This window comes from Triturus cristatus, chromosome 2_1 (genome assembly GCF_964204655.1).
Source record: "Triturus cristatus chromosome 2_1, aTriCri1.1, whole genome shotgun sequence".
In the NCBI taxonomy this organism is placed as follows: Eukaryota; Metazoa; Chordata; class Amphibia; order Caudata; family Salamandridae; genus Triturus; species Triturus cristatus.
Window position 1 is genome coordinate 883,107,211 of NC_140581.1, and position 25,597 is coordinate 883,132,807.

The window sequence follows — 25,597 nt, forward strand, 5'->3', positions numbered from 1 at the left end:
GACTAAAAGGCTCTGTCAATGGTAAACATATTTGCACTCACATGGGCCCCTTATGTGCAGGTTGAGCAAGTGGAAATATTGACTTATTCAGTCTGGTACCTGTATGCTGGTGGCCTATCAGAGATGGGACCTTTATATATTGATTATGAATTGTACAGTCATTATAATTTACAATTATAATTTAACTGAACATTCAAAATCTTTAATTTGTTTTGACTATATGTGAGTCTATAGTGAATGAATGAATAAATTAATATTATTTATATTGCACAGTTACTTAAAACCATTTGCAATATGACTTACATACAATTAAAAAGAGAGCTGGAACAACCATTGTTTAAAAAAAAAAAAAAAAACATTCTTAAAAAATTAGTTTACATGCAGCACTATCAGAACGTGATAACAGGATATGTTATATACATTAGTAAAATGGCGAGAGATTTCCAGTTCAACATTTTTGCAAATTTGATACGGGTTCTAAGGTTTAGTAGTAAACATTGAGTCTATAGTGTTTTACTGTGAGTCTGAAGTGCTACAGTAAGTCTGCAGTGCTTTGCTATATTCACACTGTAGGTGAAAGTTGTGTCACAGTGTTTAATTTGCATAGGCAAATATAACACATTATAGATTATCTTCCTAGGTGTAAAAAGATCCAGAATGCAGATATAGTATAGTATTAAAAATATTAATTTATCCATATTTGCAGTCCTTCATATTTTCCTGAGTCAGCCATTAATAATATTCAGGCTTTGAACTATTATGTTTGTCCAAGTAAATTACTTACCTGGCCAACAGGTAGTTTAAAGCCCTCCCCAGACAATATGACCCGTTAGAGAGGGGTATCCTTCTTGTGCTGCACCAAGGTGGTGGTAATATCTCCATGGGATACATAACCCACACTTATTGACAAACCTGAGCATGCCTTTTCTCACAGAAACAAAGGGAAGCAGTCAGATATTTGGCACCACTCACAGGAGGGGGTTCTCTTTTGAAGTTTTGGAGGAAAGAGACCAGTTTGCTGTGCTAGTTAGATACGGAAGTAAAGGTTCTGGAACAGCTGTGATTAACCAAAGTTCGAATTTGCCATTTTTAAAAATCCCAAGCTGCTGTGCAGGGGGATGAAGGGGGGAGAGTTATCTTTGGATTGGACAAAGAGGTCGACCTTTTAGAACAATGCCTGTTCTTTTTGTAAACCCCTTCACAAGGGAAGAACTGCGAGAAGCACTGGGAACTGCAGAAGAGAAGGAAGGGTGAACCCCTTGTAGATTAACCCCTGTCTGGAGTAAAGGGTCACATTGGACTTGTACTCAATCGTCTCTATTGCCAAGTCTATTGGCATTGGCCTCTCTACTCCCTTTGTGGCCTTGCTGAAGACCATGGAGGAGAGAGTTCCCTGGAACATCTGTGAACTGGTCCCGTGGAGGGTGTACCTGGTGGGAGAAACACTAACTCCTGCTGGACACCTTCACTCTGCTATTGGCCATGCGGTTGTGGGGTCTTGGGAGTGCAGGCAGCACCACTCCATGTCTCTCAGTGCAGGGGTGTTGCTGAGGAGTACTATGGGCCAAGGAGATTGCCAAGAGCTGAGACAGAAGATCAGATCCTGGGTTTTGATCAGCTTCCTCCGTTTGGCAGGAGGTAGGTAGGTGCTGAAGCCACAGCAAAGTCTCTGAAATCAGGATGAAGAGCTTGTAGGAGGGCTGCCCGGTTGCCATCAGGCGCATGCAGCTTTAACATGTTGACCCTGGTGGACTGTCCAGTGAGGGGTGGTGATTGTACATAGCTCTCCCCCAGGTGCGTTGCGCTCAACAGCTGCCCTAAAGGTGGGGTGGACCTCTAAAACCCTTGGCTAGGCAAGCCCTTTCTCTTCGGGAAGCAGCCCGTTAGGCAGGGGTTCCCTGGCCACAGATGTAATAGCATGCTGTACCTCCTTGTTCCCTGTACAAGGATTGCAGTGATGCAGGGAGAGGGAGAGATGAGAGAGGAGGAGAGAAGCCACTGCTGACTACTTTACCGAAGCTGAGAGATGTGTGGTTGCTGGCATGAAGATGGCCTGGGCACATGGTATTGAGTACACTTGCTTGTAGGCAGCGGCACCCGTAACAAAGATAAAGTTCTATGAACCTGCGGGTGCTTGGCAAAAAGAATAAAATTCATGAAAATTTCTTCATACAGCAATTGTGCATGGAAACCCACTACTGGCTGAAGGTGCATGGCCTAAGGCACTGGAGCGTCCTTCCACCAGTTTACATGCAGTTTCTGCCTGAACGTGGTGCCCCTGGAGGAACAGGGGCACCATCAACGATTCCAATGACTCTGGGGACAGGCCGGAGAGCAGCAGACCCCCATAGGAGCCCTATATTCCATTTGGCTTGCAAACAAAGCATCTTGGGTCCCAAAATTGTGTTCCCCAATGTAATTTTATCAGTAAATCAAGCACTGCTGGTGCTAGGACTTTTGTTTGAAGGGTCTTGAGTGCATGGATTTGTTTTATTGGTTCCATAGCCAGGTTTTAAGTAGAAGAGCATCTCCTATGCTACATTATTTTAAATATTGAACACTATTTATATGCACATTATTGATGGTAAATGGCTGCATAATTATTTCATGTCATTGAAAAGTCAGCTCAAGGTGACATTCCGACAAAACCAGTAGGCCTGCCATTTATTAAATGCATTCCTCATATTGTGTTAGATTCATGGGGGATATAGAGATTTTAGATTTCAGTGCTTGCTGGTATGCGAGCTGTTAAAGGGGCCTGTGTTGCAAGGGTTCTGGGGCACATTTAGGGGATTCATAGACCTGTGTGAGCGTACATCATTATGCACCCCCTCTTGGGCAAAAGTCTCTTTAGAAGGTGTCACCATAGGCATTTCCACCTGCCATTCTGCATATATTTGGTAATGTGTGCAGATTATTTATCAGTTTGCGTATTATAGCACTTTTCCTTTATATCAGAGCGATGGGTGTCTTGCCCACAGCACCTCACCTGAGTAAACCATTCTGCCTCGCCTCGAGAGTGAATTGCTAAAAAATAGTACTTGATACCAGTTTGGGGGTCCACTGTACGGGGGTCCTGAGGACAGCAAAGGTTAAAGACCTCCCTTGTTGAATTTAGAGCCCATTACCCCATGTCTGCATTTGGAACCCTCCAACCTGGATTCCTTACAGACGGTGTAAATAGTTTTTGCTATATTTTTCAGCCATTGTGAAATGTTTTCATTATGGGACATATGTATCATCATCTCCATTTGCGATTCTCAAATAGCGATTTTTTGAGAATCGCTATTTGAGAATTGCAAAACGGGATGTATTTAAAAAATCGCACAAATTTTGCGATTTCTTAAAATTCCTTAGTTGCGATTAGTAAATTGCGAAATCGCAATTAAGGAATACCTTCCCATTCATTCCTATGGGCCAGGAGGCCCATAGCAATGAATGGGAAGTCCGTCTCAATTTGCGAATCGCTATTTGCTAATCGCAAATTGAGAATATTTTTAAAGGTGAAAGGGTGTCATGATGACACCCTGATGCACCCCTGAAATCAGCATGTGTGCACATATGGCGCACATACATGCCCTAAGGGCATGTATGTGCACCACATGGCACTTTGAAATATGCAAAAAAGTGCATATTTCAAAGAAATCGCAACTTACCACCAACTTGAAGTTGGTGGTAATTTGCGATTTCTTAAGGAGAAATCGCACAACTTGGGTGCGTGTTACATTGCATTTAAGAAATCGCAATTTGCGATTTCTTAAATGCTTACGCAAACTTAAGAAATCGCAAATTTTGCGATTCCTTAAGATTGCGAGGCTGAAATGCCTCATACATCTCCTTTTGCGATTTTGTATTCGCAAACGCTGTTTTTTGCGATTCGCAGCGTTTGCGAATACAAAATCGGTTGATACATATGCCCCCAAGTTATTTCACTTGAGTTAGCGAATAATCCTAATGAACTATATAGGACCCAAAAGGCACCCACTCGATTTGTTTGTCCTCTTTTCTGTGCAAAGCATGGCCCATCCGATCACTGAAAGCAGTCATCTGATTGGCGTTCATCATTTAAGATGCATATAAGGGTTTGTAAAATTTCTTCTTCGACGCAGTATGGCATTTTATTTCTCAAACCTCAGTGCACCCAGCACAGTTTTCTTTATGCCGTTAAAAGTTGAACTTTAAGCTGTTTTATGTGTAATACCATGTATTTTGCTCAGGTGGTATTCACGGATTAAAATGCCTGGTCATTGTTAAATTCAAACTGAACGTCAACATTTTATTACCAGTTGGCCAGATTTTATTTTGAAAGAATTGTGAATGTTTTTGTATCTATAGAGGTTGATTGCTATTGAACTTGCTTGTTGTTTTATGAGCTCGCGCTCTCGAGTATCCAAGGTACATGCAAGAGGAGCCCACCCAGATCAGGTTTTTGCATTGCATTCTGGAACTTGTATCCCTGTTTATCTCATTATTAACAAGCCGTAGAATGCACGGCTCGAACCTGCACTGAAGGAGCTATTCAAGCATGTACCTGGGGAACCTGAATGCTCTGTATGATGTTTGATCTCAAAGCCCATTTGTGTTTATTTGCTGTGTCAGTTTCTTATTAAAAAGTCATGATGTCACTAATGATCTGACTCTTTTGATGACACCTGAATCCCAGCGTTATTGTAACTCAGGGCCTTATCAAGAGTTTGGCGGTGCGGGAGGGGGACTGTCCTGCTCCTGCACCGCCAAACCCATGCTTGAACCGCCCACAAGATGAGGAGTTTTCTCCTGTCTGGCGGTCGGTTCTTTGGCGTTCACAGGTTGGTGTCTATGAAATAGGCAACACAGTGGGAATGTGAAAATCAGTACCTAAATGGCATGGACTGCTGCAGTTCATGCCGTGCAGGTACAGGTGTAGATACATGCAGGGGGGCACATATTGTACCCCGCTGTGTGCCTCCACATCCCGAGGGCCCCCTTTGTTTCCTCACCACTACACTTTTCATGATGGTCGTAATGGGGCGGTCGGTAGACCATCACCACCGTGCCCCGTGAGTCTGCCAGACTCCTAATAATGCCCTTAGATAGTTTCAGTATAACTGTGAAATAAACTGTTGCGAACAGTTCCGAGCTGTGCAACATTAAACACGTGGCTGCGGGATCAGATTTTTTTTTCTTTTTTCCCCCAGAGTTCAAGTGTGACCTCTCCAAAGACCTTGCTGGTGACACCGGAGGAGATTTGCAGAAGGCGTTGTTGTCTCTAGCCAAGGTGCAGTATACACTGGTGTCTACCATTCAGATGACTTACAGACAAAGGACTATTGAATTAGAACCAGATGCAATGTTGATTCAAAAGCGCACTGGGATTATTCTCCAGTTATTTTACTTAGAGCCCAATTCCGACCCGTTAGTATGCATGTGTCGGAATTACGAGTTTGGTTGTATTTACTGCATCCTATAATTATATATATTATAATGTACCCCATGGTGTCTTTTTTTCCAGGTGCGATAAATAGCCCTTATACTCGTAATTAGGCCCTACATCTTCAATTCTGTGAGCATTTAATGTTGACCAAATGCCTACTCTTGTTAATGATTAACTAATACACATCTTTCAACTACCTTGGTTCTGTTTCCTCGAAAAACTTTGGAAGAGTATTAGGATTCATTTTATTTTCTGATAGACGATATGATGGCTGTTGACTTCTGTTATTGCAGTAAATGTGGTGATAAATATAAATCCATACATGAAAAAGATATGTGGTCATGTTAAATGCTACATTTCTGAATTGTTTTTCATCTTTATAACCTGGAGGACCCTGGCAAATTCGTGAATTTTGTTAATTGATAGGACTTTTAATCCTGTTTTTAAAAATTGCACATTGTGCTTATAAGTGATCAGACTACTAAAATTGGAGAAATCGGACGCCACATTCCTATTATTAGAATCTCCCAATAAAGTTAGACTCTCCGAAATAGAAAGGATTTGCTTCTCCTAGTTTAAACTGAAAAATCCTCGTACGACGATATGGAAAGAAATGTCCGAGCGTATGGAAGGGAACTGAAGGTGGCCACATGGAAGATTTGAAGTGGGAGTGGAGTCATTGAAGGGCATGCAGTAGGCACTTTCTGTTACATCAGATTTGGTGGATGATATCCAATATGTAGGTGTAGGTGTACTTGTAAAGCGCACTGTGACTCCATGGAGTATCCTGAAGACCGCTGGGGAACCCGTCCTGGTTTTCCCTGTGAGATGGTCCCTTTCTGAGTATCTCCAAGGTGAAACCAGGCATCCCCGGTGTCTGTGGGGGGCCGTTGTAGAGATGAGGCAAGCTTAATGCCCAGAGTTGCCGAGTGTGTTCCTGGTTAGAGTAGGTACCGAGGCGAGAATTATCGAGTCCGTTTTGACCCTGGTCCACGACCCTGCCGCGTCGGGAATTGAACTGTGGTCCCTGGCTGATTCTCTGCTTACGGGTCTGCCGCCTCTAACCAGTGAGCCACACCTCTCCACTCAATATATTATAAACAAGATGTATTGGTCAGATTCCCCAATGCTGTAAATTCATGAACCTAGTAGAGTGATACGTTTGCAGACTTCACAGCTAAATAAGCTGATAGCACTTAGGTTGTGGGGGTTCTGACTGTGTCTTCCTCCGCTATCTTATTACATGAATTGGGATCCTTTCAGTAAAATAACCCCCATTTACCTGCAAAGCTTATCGATTGGGGCTCCCACTTACTGTAATAGGTATTAAATAGGTTATGAAGAGGAAGCTCCTTTCTCAGTGTTTTGTATAATCCAAAAGAAAGCTATTTTCAAATACATCTTTCTGTTCAAATTTCACTGTCTAAAAGGCACTAGAAAAAACGGGTTAATGAGAGGGCATTTGTGTGGCTAACATGGAATTCCTTCACAGAATTAGCATAATGGAATAGTTGTACATTGGAAAGTTGGTCCGAGAATTGGAATTTCACAGAGAATAGGGCATTTAAATACAACTTGATTGAAAGAAATACCATTTGATCACAGGAGCAACACCCCAGATAGTCTTTTATGTTGACCCTATTAAGAATCTTGGCTGTAATCAACACTATATCTGAATTAAAATACCAAGTTTCAAATAAATACCCCTAACTAGGCCTTCCAAACTATCTTTCCAAAATATCTTGTTGATGAGACAAAGGAGGTGAAAAGTCGCATTCCTTTTATCATTGGTTTTGCTCTGCATGGAAAACCTCCTATCAGAATTCCTCTTTTTATCTTTCTTGGGCGCTAGCCTATGCCTTAAACAACCTTTTCCTAGACGTAACTCCCAACACCCTGCCCATTGCACATTTGATAGTTTTGTCCATTTGGGGGAGTCATCAAACTAGTCCTCACCTATCTTAAGCAATATGCTGGCCCCAACAAGTAGATGGGATACTAACCTGGCATTGTTCATGGCTTTCCGAAGATAACCTGAACATCAGTGTCAATATATCTGATGAGCCAAAGAGCAGTAGGACTGCAGACATGAAAACTGCTTTCTCCATCCCATAGTTTCACTAATAGATTTAACAGTTTTATTGATAACAGGCCAGTGTATCAATCAACATGATGGAGACCTTAGCAAGTGAATAACTGTCAACGTTCCAGACAGATCTACAATGACCGCCTACATTTCTGTCTCTTTTTAATCCACGGGCTAGCCTGCAAAGATTCAAACCATGGTGGTAACAATTGGAAATGTTAAACTTTCTCCTCTCTCTATTTTATGTGACTTTCTATGTGCAAATGCCACATTGGTGTTTTTCTAATCCAAATATTTTGAAACAGATACAAATAAAGCCTGGTGAGAGAAAAAGAAAGAATAGGGAACGAATCAGAGCTGTGGTCCTCATATTGAGAGAATCCTCTCTAACCCAGTTGTAGTTTCCAGGAAGCCCCTATACATTCCCTCATCTTCTTAATATTTTTTTCAGAGTTGATTTTATTAGATTTGTCCACTGTGATAGCAAAGTGCATCTCCTCATATAGCATGGCAGTCCATCCTGGCGCTTTTAATTTGACTTTTTGTTTAATAATAGGCCTTTGTGGCATTGGTTAAATCTAATTCATATTTATCTTGTGGCCAGAGATAGTTGAGTACCTCTCAATTGCCTCTAAACATGGCACCTGTAAAGGTTAATGGTTGTGCAGATATCTGGCAATGTCATCTACCTATGCAGAGGCCTAAACTTTTCTCAACCCAAATGGATACCCTTGATATGTGCATCACCTCTAATGAGTTGTAGCATTTGCGAACAAGAACAAAAGGGCGGAAGGCTTGATTTACTGTTATGTACAACTTTAGGTTCAATTATGTATATGGCCCTACTATGAAGGGGAATATTACACCTTTGGTATTCCACCACAGGGCTAACATGTGAACAGGCTCTCTCTCCTATCTAAGCCATTCTCTGTTTCCAAGGATGTGTCTATCGCTTCCCTAGAGTCCCTCCCAGGAGTGGCCATGCATGTAAGAGCGGTGGGGCGGGACTCGACAGACAAAGATGAGGAAAAATTAAATATTTATTTAATTTTCCCTCGTTGTCATCTGTCAAGTCCCTCCTGACCCCGCCGCACCGCTCTTACCTGCATGGGCTGCAACTGTTCCCTCCAGTCTCCTGTATCACCAAACACACTACAAAACAATCATATATTCAAGGAAGCAATTCGGCCCCTCAAAAAACCCTATTGATCACCCCTCACTACCCAGCACAGTAATCGGTCTAATGGTTAACCTTTGGCAAATACCGTACTGATGAATGTAAGAAAACCTATCTGAAAACAAAAAAGTATCCCTTCTCTTCTGGAACCAGAATGGTTCATTCAAGAAAAGGAAAAATACAGGGGGCACCGAGGAAGTTTACGCCAGATTTGGTAGGTGGGAGGAGAAAGGGGCCCTTTTTTTTAGTATAGCCCTCACTCACTCTAGTAGTGACATGCTTCATCATCGGGCTCGCCCCAACTCCTAAAGGTCGGGGTGGGCTCAACCATATTTCAGGGAGCATTGATGAAGACTTGGCGTATGAGGGAGTAACTTTAAATATCAATGGAAACATGCATCAATGAAAATACCGGTCGCAAAGGGTCAGATTAGCAGAATCTGCCCCTTTGCGACAGAAATGTTTGCATTCGGGAAGCATCATCCCAAATGCAAAAATCGCAATTTAAGGAATCGCTAAATTTGCGATTACTTAAATTGCGATTGCATTTAAGGAATCGCAAAATGCGATTCCTTAAATGCAATGCATGAACCAAAAAAGAATTGCAAGTTCGCAATTATAAAACGCAAATTACCATCAAATCTAAGTTGATGGTAATTTGCGAGAATTTAGAAAAATGCACAAAAGTAAATTTTTCTAAGTTCCATGTTGCACACATACATGCCCTTGGGGCTTGTGTGTGTGCAACATGTGATACCAATGCAATTTGAAACTGCATGCGCAATTTGCGAGTACCTATTTGGTACACTGCAAATTACGCATGCAATTCCCATTAATTTCTATGGGCCTCAAGGCCCATAGGAATGAATGGGAAGTCATTCCTTAATTGCGAGTCGCAATTTGCGAGTCGCAATTAAGGAATGTGTAGGAATCGCAAATTTTTTTGCGATTCCTACATGCATAGGCAATTGCGATTCCTCAATAATCGCAATTAAGGAATCACAATTGTCTATTTTCATGCATATGCACTCTTAAAGTATCCTTTATTGATGGAGTGGTAGGGAAGGTTAAAAAACAAAAATGTAGCGCTAAAGGATGTAATGGTCCTATGACCCTAACTGAGACACCAACATGTTTCAGCCCTTCCTAGTGGCCTACCAAAGGTCCCGGGGCTTTCATCAGGGTGGAACGCGATGACGTCAAAACTATTATTTTGGAACAAGTTTTCAGATACATTCCATAGGGTGGACGTATCCCCTTCTACCTCTTTAGTAGGGACCTCTCCACCCTCCCAGGGGACTTTCCGGGTTCCCTGTTTTGTGAAAGAGACTACAAGAGAACCCAGACAAATGTTTCATGCATTATTAGCTCCAACCAAAGCTTTGGGTCAAGGCCGGACAGGATCTTCTGCTACTCTAGCACTTCCGCAGTATGCTTACAGGCTAGGGAAGTCCGATGGAAGCAGGATGGACCGTCAAGAACCAACCATACATCACTAGCTCCATTGTCCTCACAGTACAGTGCGTGCGTAGCTTAAACATTTTTGCCAGGAATTAAATTGGTTTCCAGTTGAACTAAGCCCTCATAGTTGTGTTCTCTAAAGCACCATTATCTGCAAAATAAGAGGACAATTTAAATTATTTGGTAATAGTTATCTGATAAGAGGAGTTTAGAGGTCGGTGTTGATACCATCTAGTCCCTACAATAGGATTATTTTAATCACAATACAATATTGCTTGATTCCCCCAAGAACATCTTTCCAGATCTAACCATACTCTCCAATTTTACTCTGGTATGTTGAAATTACACAGGCAAACATATGTACCCAAATTCTTCGGCACATTTTCTGACATTTTAATTTGAAAACAATTTCTGTAGTGAGTTGCTCATTTTTGAAAGTTTATGTCCGATTTCAAGTATTTACAGTGTTAAGAGAAATTATTTGCTCTTTACATGGCATGTGAATTCGTTTTTTTAGCTTTCAGCTTGTTGCCTTGCATGTAGTTGTCCTTGGATAAAATAATTCTATCGATTATTTGTATTTCGTTTTCATTTTAACTGCTAACGCAAACTATAATGAATTAATACTTGTTCTGGTGTATTTACTTTTATAGGGCGAAAGGAGTGAAGACGCTCGTGTGAATGATGACCTCGTCGATAGTGATGCAAGGGTAAGACTGATATTCAAGAGAGTCATCGCGCCCATTTTCCTCAGTCTCCACATCTTTGTTAAATACCATAAAAGACTAACATTTAACCATTAACTGCCAAGAAGCAACCCATATCAAGAATATCTCATTGTATGTGTCACTTTACAACATTAGCCCCTCACACAGTCTCACTGTTTTCATCCCTTAACGTTGATAGTGCCAGTTTGTACCCGCGTAAACCAATTAAGTGCACATCAAAGGACTGCAAATATTTCAAACCACGTTTTTGCATATGCTATTTATCTCATGCCAGGAACACAGCGAGTACAAAAAAAAAACTTTGGGATTGGTTAAAGCTTCTGGATAACACACTCCAAGAACATTGGTGATTATTCAGGAACTTAACATGAGTATTCTACACATATGTTTACTCTTACACTTTTGAGTAACTTCACTTCTTTTGGGTGTTTACCATTTACAAATGAAAATGTACTCCAGAGTGTACACTACCACACATCCCCACCCCCTGAATTGAAGAGAATGAGCCTACTTTACAAGTGAAAAGTTACTAGGTGTAATTTTTCCTGCTTAGGCGGAGATCTCCGCCACCAAGGCAGAGATCTTCCCATGGTAAAGTATAGGGAGCAGTTTAAACGTTTTCTAAACATAAAACTAAAGTAATAAAAATATGTTAATGTTAAATATGAATGTAAATTAAACTAAAATATTTACTTTAAATGTAGAACAAATCAAAAAATGCTACAACATTAGATACTTAATTTGTAATTAAATATTTTATTTCCAAGATGTTAATTTAAATTTAAATAATTTTTCTTTAGATTTAAATTAAAAAATCCAATTAAATGTTTTACATTTGTGTGTGCTGTTTATTATATTGTAAATATTAATAAAAGTTGCTTATTGAATGAACAAAAAAATTAACTCATTTAAAAATAAAATAAAATAACGTTACATTAATGTTTACATTTGAAAAAAGGTTACTAACTTGTTCTATAATAAAACATTTTATTCCTGCCTGTTCGGGAACTGCCTCTTTGGGAAATGTAAACCAAAATCTGCAATATATATGTTGGTCTATGTTCCCTGAAAAAAAACACAGGTTACAGGGATGTAATATTTAGGAAACAGATATAAGAAAGCCTTAGAATTTCACTAAAAAAACTAAGGTTACGGGGATGTTATAGTCAGGTTCAGATTTTAAACACAGAAACCATAGACATTCAGCAGTTATAGTTATCACAAATTACTATAACTGTCACCCGCGCCATACACAGTTTTCTCATCAATAATTTTATGGAAAATGTTGCAGGTTTCATGCCCAACAATCACTAATACAATGTGTACTCAGAAGTGTGAATTAACTGAACGAAAGCTGATGCCAAATATGCTGAGATAATTTGGGTCTGGTGTATAGTAGCAGGTGGTTTAATCAAACACCTTGGTAGTTAGAACGGTCTGTTTGCTGAAACGTACAGCTGTTTAACTTATAGTTTTGTCAGGATAACAGCCATGGCGCATGCAACAATTCTGAAAGGCACTAAGCAACTTTAATGCTCTAGTGATGTTCTGACAAAAAGTGCAACAATGACATCAAATAGCGGAACAGAATGGTTGATCTTGCTAAATATCATGGTATCAGTTTGCAACATTTTCAAAAACTAACCTAAGTGATTCAGAAGAAATGGTAAAATACTTGTTTGAAGCAAATGATTTGTGTTAATTGCTACCAGAAGAGGTCTGCAAGAAATTGGGTTATTGATTGAGGAGTGGTGAAAACCATAGTCAAGCAACAACCACAATCCTTTTAGGGTGAACCACAAAAGTCTCTAAATTAACCTGTGCTTAACCCTCTGGTAGCTTGTCATAAAAGCTATCAGATTTAAGCAGTCATGCCTAACTTAGAGTTAATTGTTTGAGGCAGGGTGAAAACCCTACTCAAGCAACAGGCACAATCCTTGTTAGGCTGAATAATAAAAGTCATTAAATTAACCTGTGCTCAACCATTTGGTAGCTTGACACAAAAGGAGTCAGGCCTAACTTAGAGGCCCTTTGTTAAGTATTCATGCAGCCCTCAAACAGCAACAAAAGAAAAGTCCCACACCAATTTAGAAAATTGGGCCGAGCAGAGGGATCTTTGGGGTGCGTGGTTCATGTAGGCGGGTCTGGTGTTGTGGGAATGGGTGAGAAGTTGGAAGGTGATTGTCTTCTCAACAGGGAGCCAGAGTAGTGTCCGTAGATGTTGGCTGACGTGGCAGTGGCACAGTAGGTTGAGGACCAGTCTGGCGGCGGCATTCTGGACATTCTGGAGTTTGCGGGTGAGGTTCTTGTTGATCCTGGCGTAGAGTGCATTGCCATAGTCCAGTCTGCTGCTGATGAGGGCGTGTGTGAAGGTCTTTCGGAGCAGGCAGAGGAGGTGGTAGCAGGAAGAGGTGGCAGAGTTTATCTGGCAGTCTGCTTTGAGTTCAGAGTCCAGAATGATACAGAGGTTGCGTGCGTGGTTTGTGGGGGAGGGATAGTTCCCGAGGGCAGGGGGCCACCAGGTGTCTTGTGTTGGCCCATGATGAACACCTCGGTTTTGTCTGTGTTGCGTTTTGGGCAGTTCTTTATCCACCTAGTAACTGCTTCCATTCCATCCTGAAAGATGTGTTTAGTGATGTTGGGTTAGTTGGATAGGGAGAGGATGAGTTGGGTGTCGTCTGTGTATGATACAATGTTAAGTCCGTAAAATCCGATGATGGATGCGAGCGGTGCCATGTAGTCGTTGAACAGGGTTAGGCTGATGGAGGATCCTTTGGGGACTACGCAGGTGGTCGGTGTGGGTTCTGAGAGAAAAAGGGGGAGTCTGACCCGTTGCGTTTGATCGGAGAGGAATGAGCGGATCCAGTCAAGAACCTTGTTCCGGATTCCTGGGTTGTGGAATCTACGGGCTAGGATATGATGAGAGACTGTGCCAAAGGCCGCAGAGAGGTCCAAGAGGATGAGGGCTACAGTCTCTCCCCTGTTGAGGAGGGAGTGGATGACGTCTGTCGCAGTGAGAAGGGCAGTTTTGGTGCTGTTGTTCTTCCTGAAGCCTGAAGCCTAAGCTTAAGTATACATGATTGTTTGGCTCACCACTCTTTTTCCTGCTGTGCTCTGTGAGATTAGAAGTCAGGAACATATGCACAAATCAATGTTTCACAACAAATTAAGCACTTATATGGCTGGGGCCCTAGGGGCGAACCAGACCATATACTAAAAAAGAGGTATAGGAAGAATGACTTGAGAAGGGAGAAGGCCTATGGTTTTCAGAAGCACTGGGGCCTCACTAATCCACCCAGGGAAGGTAAGTAAAGGACCCACGGGAGACGCATGCAGTGTGAGAACACAGCCGCGGATCCCAATAGACTTCAATGGAGCAAGTAGCGGTTAGAATTTTAAAGTTCTAGGGTACTTCGGGAGAGTCTACAAGCAAGTCACTTACAAGGTAAGTAGTTCGAGGGCCAACACACACAAGAGCACCAGAGTGCACGAGTTACCTCACCCAGGGAAGCCGGGTGCATAGGTGTCGTTTGGTGTCGGGTCGCGGTGTCGTTTTCAATGGGAGCCAAAGAATACTTGCTGCTTGTGAAGACTGGAGAAGTGTCCGGTGGAATCAAAGGCTGGATTCTGAAGAAAGAAGACCTGAAAGCAGAGGAGACAGTGTTCAAAGTCACTTGCCAGTGACCAGGAAGATGGATGCCCACAGTTGTCGGGTGATTTTAGGTGATCACGGGTGTCCTGACTCTTCAGCCACAAGGTCCAGGAGGAGTTGATGACAACCAGGAGCTGGATTCGGAGTGGCCCATGATGTCTGCAACTTACTGAGGTGTCGGCAACCGTATTGGAGCCAACAAGCCTTGGCAACAGCAAGTCTCGTGGAATGTGAAGAAAGTCAGCGGTGCAGACCAACAAGGACTGAGGAACTCACCCAGCAAGGTTAAGTCAGGGCAGGCCTGGAGTAACCAGGGGAGCCCTTTGGTTCTGTAGAAAAGTCTTCAGAGGACCCACAAGCCAACGGGCAAGGGATTACAAATATGCCTCAGGAAGATTCACTTCACAGGAGCCCACGGTCACCCGGGACAAGGTAGGCCTCTGATCTTCAGTGGAAAGCCTGCTGGAGGCTTGGACCATACGTGGTCCAATGCACAAGTTCGTAGAACATCGTGAAGGGATTGCACTCAAAATAGTGCACGGTACCTGGGTATTGCGGTTCCTCGTCACTCGTGGGGTCCACTTGCCTCAGGTTTGCTGGGGACTCACAATGGCCGTTGAGAAGTCAGGAAATCCACTTTCGGGGCTGCAGGGACTTTGGACTCCGGCGGGAGCGGGAAACTTTGCGACCGTTGAGTCAAAGTTTTGGTGCCTGCCAAGCATGGGAGTCACTCCTTGACTCCAAGGGAGATTCTTCAGTCTTCCAAAGGTAGTGGAACATCGAAGGTCCAGGATTTTTCTTGTAGAGTGTCGTCCAGGGATATCTAACTTGCAATGGCATTATCTTATACTAAAAGAAAGGGAGGGACTAGCTCTATGACCACTCCTCTGGGAGGGTCAGGGGAGTGGGTGGTTACACCCACTTTCCTTTGTCCAGTTTCGCGCCGAAGCAGGGGCGGGTAGCCCCTGAACCGGTTTGAGCTGGCATATGCACAGAGGAGCCTACTGCTCCCCCAGTGCAGGACTTCAAAGCACTCTAGGAGTGCACCCACCCAGCCCCAATACACTAAATCCTGTCTGGAAGGAAGTGACACCTCCCTGTGACAGGATGCCTATTGTTGGGCCTCCTCCACTGCGAGTTTCGGTCAGCAGCAGGAGGGCAGCCCAGTGTCTGTGCTGGTGGCATCCATTTTGTGATTCCAGGGCTCTTTCAGGATTCTACCATGTTTCCACAGTAGGTACATGTCTATCCCTCTAGAAGGGTGGGGCCATACTCCCACACCAGTTACTGGTGTGGGGGTATGATTCCAAAGCGTTTGACACCAAACACGACATGTTTTGATGCAGCCATCCCAGAGTTAGCATTTACAGCAAGGTTATAATGCACTTAAGAGTATATGGTTTAACTGCATCCACAAACAGCCACAGAGAATAGACTCTGCCAACTGCAGAGGGGTCCTGCTCATGCAGACACACACCCTCACTTGTAAACCAAGCAACCTACCCTCAGGATTGATAGGGCCTGCCTTAGGGGTGACTGATAGGTTTATATGTGTGTGTAAGGTGAGATATAGGGTACCTATACCTCAGTGAGAAGTGCTAACACTACCTCACCCAGGCTGCAGTAGCAGGCCTGCGGTGTCAGATTTAGTCTGCTTCCCAGGGGTAGCATAATACATGCTTCAGCCCATGGTAGGCCTGTGAAGTACCTATGCCCTTGGTACCTATGGTACCATATACTAGGGGCTCATAAGGTACCACAGTATCCAATCACTAGTGCATCTAATATGCACTCCAAGTTGTTTAGAGAGAACAGAGAGACTGGGGCCCTGATTAGCTGGGACCCAGCCAGACTATAGCCAGAAACCAGTGTTAACATCAGAAAAAAGTGGGGGCAACATAAGTGCAGATCCTCCTCTCCTACATTCTCTTTAACTTGCACCTTGGATTTATTATTTCTTTTTCAATTTTCCTTGCCCTCTCCTTGCCATTTGTCTGCTTTGTCTCAGAGCTAATTTCTCAACTCCTCCTAACTTTTTCCACTTCATACATTTCCATTCCTTGTTTGCCTACGTATTTCAAATTCTTTTTCTGTTTCACTCTGCTTTCTTTTATTTAATCGTCGTCTTTCTTTCTTTTCGTCTTGTCCGTACAGCAGTAATTATTCCCTTGTTCCATCTTTCATTATTTCTTTCTCATTCTTTCTTTCTTCCTGCCGTTTCTTCTTTCTTCTTTTACTCTTGTTCTTACTTTCTTTCATTCTTAACTCATTTCTTTTGTCCCTCATTCATTATTTCTCCTTTCATTGTCTGTTATTTTTTCTAAAAATAGTGATCTCTTTTTCATTTTATGACCCTCCTATTCCTTATTTTATATTATTCTATTCCTCTTTTTTTTGTTGTCACTTTCTTACCCATTTCTCATTTGGTTTTCTTTTTCCCTTTTTCTTTCCTAATCTCTCTTCTTTCTTCTCTCATTTGTTTCTCCTTATCTTTCCTTCTCTCATTCTTTCTTTTCTTTCTTTCCACGTCTTTCTTTTTTGTATTTGTTCATGTTTCTTTTCTTTTTTCTCCTTTTCGTTCTGGTACACTTTCTATCCTCTCTTTCCTTTGTCTGTTCTTTCTTTCTTTCTTTCTTTCTTTCTTTCTTTCTTTCTTTCTTTCTTTCTTTCTTTCTTTCTTTCTTTCTTTCTGTCTTTCTGTCTTTCTTTCTTTCTTTCTTTCTTTCTTTCTTTCTGTCTTTCTTTCTTTCTTTCTGTCTTTCTGTCTTCCTTTCTTTCTTTCTTTCTTTCTTTCTTTCTCTCCCAGTTCTTATTTTTCTTTTTCTCTTATTTTTTATTTGCCTCTTTCTGCCTCTACTTTCCTCCTCCTCCCCCCATTGTCATAAATCCTGTCTACACCACTGCATTAATTTTCTTTAACTGTTCTTGACACTCACCGCTCAACTCTCTCATGCCTTTCCATTGGTGTTTTCTATGCATACTTACAAACAGAAGAAGGCTTATAAAGCATTTTAGTGTGGCACAAACTACTACACAATCGGGAGCAGAGGACCAACAATTATGAAAACAGTTCTGATAGTTTCATCTGGATGACCTTCTTAGGCTGGGCATAGCTGCAGTGCTGGCTGGGCAAAGCTGCAGTGCTCTATTTCACACGTCTTGTCACATATCTTGAGCCATATGAATAGCTCAATAAATTAAATATGTGCTTTTCACATCTGTTGTGATCTCAAGAACACAAGCATGAGTCCTATCAATGATCCCTTAAGCCTCGTATTATTCAAAGGATTGTAAAATTAGCATCTTTACGATGGCTGATAGTATGCTGTATGAGGTAATATATAAAAACATAAGCTACTATTACTATAAAACACAGACCAAAAAAACTGTAGGTGATTAGCTACTGTGTATGAAGCAAGGGTCATCTATCATGTGTAAGCATGCTTCAGTTCACATACATACTATATTGACCTTAAAAAAACATATTGGGGGAATTGCACTTTGTCTCTTTGCTTACTGATGCAACTACTGATCTGTGGATATATTGCCTATTTTATTTTATCTTAACCTTACTATTCACAAGGGCAATCAATGTATGTTCATCTGAGCAGTGCATGAAACATTTTTTCAAAAACCAATAATAATTTGAAGTTTATTGTCTTTACATTATCAAATAGGCTTTGTATGATGCTGGTGAAAGGAAGAAAGGAACAGATATTAATGCTTTCATCAACATCCTAACTTCAAGAAGCTACCCGCACCTTCGTAAGGGTATGTATCATTCACACATTTCTTATACAACCCAAAATCAATAAACACAAGTTTGAATATGTGCACAACCTCAAGAGAATATTTTGTGAGTTTCCCTACATTGATAAGATGAGCTTCTTGGACGTTAAAGTATCCGCACAACTGTTTGATTTGACATAACTAACCGTTTACAGTAGAAATATGCATTTTAAGGCTGTAGTCTAAGGGGTCCGTTCATAAAGATATACTTACAAGCAGTGCTGAATTTGTAAAACAATAAGGGCCAGATCCCTCGTCAGGAGGTCACCGCAGCTTGCACCACCCATTGCCAGTGCTGGCAATGACAGTACCTACACAACTACCAACCATCACACTCCTACAAATGTGGGAAATCAGACTATTCCTTTCCCTCAATGAGGTAAGAGAGGCTTTGGTGGCACTTCTTAGTGGTTTTGAATTTATATTGGATTAATAAACAACTGTTGTTCTGCTCATCTCTAAATTACACAAACAGAGCCTCCATGTGGCAGCTGTCATAAGTGCCAGTGTTGACAATTGAGTGCTGGTGCCGAGCACCGGAAACCACTGGCACAAATTAAGCACTGCTTACAAGTAAGTAAATTGACACAAATAGGTTTACTCTTACACTTTTGAGTAACTTTACTACTTTGGGCTATTCACCATTTACAAGTGTAAAATTGGTCAAAGTCAAAATACTTTATTTCCAAGAAATAAACTCTTATAGAAATATATACACAGTTCATAAAATGGATTTTTTCTGAATAGCCTAAAACAACAATTCATAATTAGACAAAAGTGTAGACTTACATGCCTCCATCCCCTTGAATCAGGGGTTCGAGCCAAATGCATGAGAATACATTTACTACAGCTGGAAGGTAGCAGTTGTAAGCCCTGCCCAAGACTTGGCTAACCACTGATACTGCAACACCCTCCCATAGAAAAAAATGAAAATAGACACTTAAAATAAAACCCCAGAGTAAATGAAGCTAAATTACATTACAATATGTAAATGAGTTATAAATATATTAATACATTGAATTTATCGTAAAACAATCCACAAAAAAAGAAATATTTAAGATGTATTATAACATATTTTAATAACATTTTTCAAATCTACAAATTAATGTAAATTGACTTTATTAAAAATAAGTAAATTACTTAAATATACTTTAATTCTATACATCACTTTGAATAATCATTATTACATAATCAAAAATATCTTTATTTATGTTGTTTGAATATTTTTCTAAATCTAAAAAAATAATTTAAATGTAATTGAATGTATTCAAGATAATTAGATTTAAAATTTAAATTAAGCTATTAATGCTGTAACATTTCATTTATTTTATTCCATATTTATAATATAAAATTAAAATTAAAAAATAATACACTTGTAACTTACCAGAGGGAGATCTCTTCCATCAGGGACATTTGATACTGTTGTGGGTCCTTTTTGGTTGTTCTAACTTTGGAAGTGCAGTGTGTCAATAGGAATGGGCTTACTCTTTTTTGGGTGGATTTACTTTTCTGCCCAAACCCCTCCATAGCCCTCCCTTAAACCCTCCTTACTCTTCCTTTAACCCCTTCACTTTATTAGTAAGTGTCCCCCGTTTTCCAGCACTCCTCCCTGCCCCCCCCCACACATTTACTACTAAAACATATTGTTATGTGTGCTGAGACTCCACAGTTGGGATGCAGGACTACACAAACAGAAAGATAGGAGAGGAAAAGGTGAATAGCATTTTGTATTACGTTACTAGTACTATTGGTGTACTACTAAACATACTACAAAATGCAGTTTATGAATAGGCCCCTCCATGAGGTACAGGTATTACAGTATTCTTTATTTTTGTGTTGGGTATTGCGGAATTCTGCAGGCAATATTATAATGTCAGAACGAGGCCCACCCTGGCAATTATTAGAATTCAGTACCACACAGTTATAGGGTGCACTCCAGATCACAACAATATCAAAAATGTGTGCACACATATAATTATAACACTTTTAAACAGCACAGTGGGCACAGGCCACACGGGTAAAAAACAATATCAACCGCAGTATTGTTTTGGTAAGGAATCAACATGTAAAGCAACACCGCCGTTCTGTGTAATTAATAACAGGCAGTCACTCACACACACTCACTCAGCACCAATATGGAGTGCCCCGGATATCAGTTAGGCCCGTATTGAGCGTGCTCGCACACACATGCACACAGCACCGTAGTGCGGTGCAACTGATATCCCGCAGGTCAGTTTATAATTCACATGCAGACCCCGAGTCCCAAGCCCTCCACCACCATTCACCTAACCCCAAATAAACTACACCGATGGGCTGGAGATAAAAAAGTTCTTCACCTTGCTACTAGGCCGATTGCAGCAGGCATGAGTCATACTTATTCAGTGTTCAAGGGGAGAAGTTGAGGTAGGTAGCAGGGCTAATTAGGCAGCAGTCGACAAATGGAGTTTTGGCTGCTACTCTGGAAGTTTACCCACGGTATGTGGAGCAGAAGAGGGCTGAGGGTGACAGTCATTCAATCAAAAGATTCCACACTGTGCCTTCCGACCCCAGCTCAGTTTTTTAAAGGACAAGGGGATCACGCAGTCTCTTGACCCGCTTCTGACGACTTTCAGCAGCTTTCCCTAGCCCAGTCACAAACTCCCACCAACCAGGTCCTATTCTGGCAATACTACCTGGCAACCTGAAGTCGTCAGGCCGGGTGAGGAGAGGGCAGTTGGTCCACCGAACTGAGGGCACAAAAGGAACAATCGATGATAGGGGAATGATGCAGGGGAGCCTCTCGAAAGAATGAGACACCTAGTCAAACACACGTTGATCAAAGTATCGCCCAGGCAATCCATGCAGAATGGAACATGAATCTGCACCCCTGCACCACCTTTGGTAAGTGTTGAAGGCTCTGAAGAAGGCAGGACTCATGATCAAGGCCAGTGACTGCCAGATGGGGCAGGGGTCTGTGGTTTACTTTGGACACCTGGAAGAAAGCGGGCAGTTTGTGACCCTACACCCTAAGATTGACACCAATCTGGCTTGGGAGCCCTCCAAGACACATACAGATATGAGAGCTTTTTTAGGTCTCACCGGCTCTTACAATAGAGTTGTCAAGGGCTGTGGCACCATTGTTGCCCCCTTCACTGAGCTGGCTTCCAGGAAGCAGCCAAGAAAGGTGATCTGGACTGATGCCTGCCAGACTGCTTTTGATACTCTGAAAGCTGCCATGTGCACTGCGCCTGTACTCAAGGCACCCAACTTCTCCCAAGAATTTGTGGTACAGATAGATGCTTCAGAACATGGTGTGGTTGCGGTATTCTCACAGCTGAATGATGAGGGCCTGGATCAACCTGTAGCCTTCATTAGTAGGAGGTTACTTCCCAAGTAGAAGTGGTGGAGTGCAATTGAGTGCAAAGCTTTTGCTGGGGTCTGGGCGCTGAAGGAGCTATGGCAACAATGGTGCCATAACCCTTGACAAACCTCCTCTAATAGCCGGTGAGACCGAAAAAGGCTCTCACATCTTCTGGGTCTTGGGGGATCCCTATCCACAATGGTGTCAATCTTAGGTTGTAGGGGCACCACCTGGCCCCTTTCTACCTGGTGCCATAAGTACACACAGACCCCTGTCCGATCTGGCACTTACTGGCCTTGATCATGAGGCCTGCCTTCTGCAGATCCTTCAACACTTTCCAAAGGTTTTGCAAGTGATCCTCCCAGCTGGAGCTGAAATCTGCAATGTCATGGTAGGTTGTGCTGAAACCCTCCAGTTCAGCCAACACCTTGTTGACTAACCTTTGAAAGGTGGCAGCGGCGTTTTTCAACCCAAGGGGCATCACCCGGACCTGGTGGTTCCCCTCTGGCGTTGAGAACACCAACCTCTCTTTCGCTCCATCAGTCAAGGCAATCTGCCAGTACCAAGACATTAAATCAAATGTGCTGAGGAACTTGGCAGCTCCCAACTGACCTATGAGCTCATCAGCTCTGGGGATGGGGTGTGCGTCAGTCCTGGTGACCGCATTGAGCCCACATTAATCCACACAAAACCAAAGTTCAGTTGTGGCACCGGGTGCAGTAGCCTTTGGGACCAAGACCACTGGGCTGCCCCAAGGACTGCTGGAGGGCTCTATCCGCCCAAGAACCAGCATCTTGGAAACCTCATCCTTGATGCTGGCTTTGACTTTGTCAGTCAGCCTGTAAATCATGTGCTTCACAGGTGGACTATCCCCAGTATCCACATAATGGATACACCACTGGTTGACTCTTGGGGTCAAGGAGAACAGTAAGGTGAACAAATGGCGACAGTCCCTCTGCTGCTCTGGGGTCAGTGTTGGGGAGAGGCTCACGCCCTCCACGGTCCCATCATGCTCCTGGGCAGACAGGAGGCCAGGAAGAGGCTCACTTTCCTCCTCCATTACATCACCAGTAGCATGTTCACTTCAGACTTCATCAATGCCTGGCTCCCCACGTAAGCCGTTGTTGTCCTCAGAGGGATGGCCTCCGGGAACTGGGGGGCATGGTCCACCAAGACCAGGATATACCTGTTGCACATGGTTGTCTTGGGATCCAGAAGCCCCACAGTATCAATTCCCACCCTCTTAAAATGGGTGCTGAGCACAGGGAAAGGTTGGAGAGGGGCCTTACAGCTCCTCCCACTCTTACCACTTGCCTTCGCATATGGGTCCAGAAAAAGTGGGTGACAATACTTTCAAAGGTTTGACCTACCCCAAATGTCCTTCCAAAGGCACATCATGAGCCAGCTCCAGTAGGAAGGCTCTGAACTTCTGGGGTGCCCCCAGCATACAGGCTAACCCAGGTTCAGCAACCTGAGGCTCACTATAGAGGAAACCATTCTCCCAGTAGATCCAATTTGATCCAGACTGATCACCAGCTGTCTGGTCTACAGCCTGCTGCCGGAAACTGACAAGAGAAGGGCATCCCTACCTTACACAGTCGCACTTAGTTGTATGCAGCAACTACTTGGTGAAATACACTGGGGATTACCTGCTCTTCAGACACCAGCTGACACCAGACGGATGTCACACTGGCTTCAGTGTCTCTCAGAGCCTCCACTCTCAGCCCATTGATGGTCAACCACTGCCCATATTTCTTAGAGTTCTAGGACAGAGAAGTTCCCCTCGACCATCCCACTGTCCCCTATTGAGACAAGGGTCATCTCAGCTGGCTCCCACCCTTCATGTGGAACCAACCCCTCCCCAAGCGCTACACTAGCCAACCCCCATGACCGTGCAGCAGTGGGTGTCGTTGTGGACTTGAGACACTTGGGGTCCCCCCTTATGTGACCCTCCTGATCAAATGCAAAACACTTGCGGGAAACCCCCTGCAGGCTACCTGGCAGGATTCCATTGTTTCTTATCACCTGGGGGATGGGAATGCTTATCCTGGGAACTGGATTGGGACTCTTTTGTGCAGGCGCGGTGCGTCCATAGGGGCGTGGGGGCGTAGCCACCCCGCCCGCGCCCGCAGCTCCCTCCTAGCTCCCTCTGTGAATGGCAGTCAGCATGACGTCGGACCGTGGGCGGTCCGGCGTCATGTTGACTGACATCATTGTCAGAGGCATTTGGGAAAGTCAGCACAAGTGCGCATGAGTGGGCATGGAGCTTAATTTTTACTCCGTGCCCAGTCATGCGTACTTGTATTTTTGCTGTCTTGCGCATGCCCATTAGGAGCCCCTCGGTCTCCTAATGGGCAGGCGGCGGGCGAGGAGTAGGCGGTGCCGTCAGCCAATCCTGGCGCTGCTGCAGCGCCAGGATTGGCTGAGGGCCAGGTTGCAGTCACTTGCGTCACGTCACGTGGACGTGGTGTTTTGGACCGTTTGAAGGGGCAGAGAGAGGCGCCAAACGCGGACCAGGAGAAGAGGCGGTCAGGTAAGTGTTTTTTAATTTTTAATAATACATGAAGTGCAGCTTTTACTCTTTTTTCTGCTCGAATCCTTTTTCAATATTAGTGAATATTTTTCTCTGACCATGAGATGCCGGGTGGCCTCTGGGTATAGTTTATTTTCTTGAAAATGTTTGTTCAGTGCCCTACGGGTCTTACTAATCAGCGAGAATGCCGGAAAGCATCTTGGGGTGAAATGAATTTTTTGCTAATCAGTTTTGTTAAGTAATGATGCCATCTTCATTGGGCGCCGTGAGTGACAGAGTCAATCCCGTGCCCTTTGTACCTGCTTGTCAGGAAGCTGCACCCAGCCACGCGGGGCTGGAAGGGAGCGCTCCCAGGCATTGTTCCCTGACATAAGGAGTGAGGGAAAGTATTTAAATTATTACTAGCGGAGTTTAGCGGGTCAGACGCAAATAAACTGTGGAGGGTTACATTGAGAGTATAATTTTGAAGACAAGGGGGCTGCTCAGGAGAGGTCGCTATTGCAGCAGGCAGCAACAGAGAACGCTGCTATGGCAGTTTGTCGGGTACAGTGTTATTGTACTGTGTTCTGCTTGCTGCCTATGAGTTGTCTGGTGATGTGCTTTTACAGTGTATTGCAGGGTGCTGTGTGGTTTATTTCATGATTCTTCGATTCCTATGTATGGCAGGGTGCTCTACTTGTGGGTTATTTTATGATGCATCTGGAGTTTATCATTCTTGTGCTTGCTGTCTGTTTGTTCTTTTATGATGTACCTGTACATTGTCATAGCAGAGAGCTCTGTTTACTGGCTTTCTTATGATTTGTCTATGATGTACCTGTGCACTGTGCATTGCTAGCGTGTAAGTTCTTTTGTAATACAGTTATTTACTTTAGTTGGAGGGTCCTCTGGTCGCGCGTTATTTTGTGACGCATGGGGGCGGCTGGTGACATTTGTAAATGGCGGGATATGTACTTAGCTGGGATCAGAGTTGGGAAGGTCTAATTTTGATTGCAAGTGTTTTGAAGAAAATCCATGGAGGGGAAGGGGTGTTTTGGTCCTAGGTTGAGAGTGCGTTTTGACGCGACTTTGTTACGGGGCACTTTTACGCCCCGCCATTTTCAAATGTCACCAGCCGCCCCTGCTTTTGTGTAAGCCTTCTGTCAATCAAGTGCTGGCGCAGCTCTGGTAAACTATTATTAGACAAGTGCTCCCGTGCAATTAAATCATAAACCCCCTGATAGTCAGTTACCTTGCTGCCCTTCACCCAACCATCCAGTATCCTGCAGAATAAAGAAACATACTCAACCCATGTCTGTGGCTCCGTTTTCTTGAAGACCCTGAACATCTGTCTGTACAGTTCTCAGGTTAACCCATACCTTCCAACCAGAGCCTCCTTCTGTTGTGTAGTTCCTATAAACCTATATAGGATCTGAGCATTT

The 25,597-nt window shown here is 43.1% G+C and overlaps 1 protein-coding gene across 1 annotated transcript in view; it reads left to right on the forward strand.

Moving 5' to 3' along the window:
- Positions 1 to 25,597, forward strand: part of LOC146866032 (annexin A1-like) — a 141,859-nt gene that overhangs the window by 75,368 nt on the left and 40,894 nt on the right. The window contains exons 7-9 of the mRNA XM_085633052.1: positions 5,178 to 5,257; positions 10,791 to 10,847; positions 18,195 to 18,288. Coding sequence (XP_085489178.1) covers positions 5,178 to 5,257; positions 10,791 to 10,847; positions 18,195 to 18,288 — 231 coding nt within the window. The remainder of the gene's footprint in view (positions 1 to 5,177; positions 5,258 to 10,790; positions 10,848 to 18,194; positions 18,289 to 25,597) is intronic.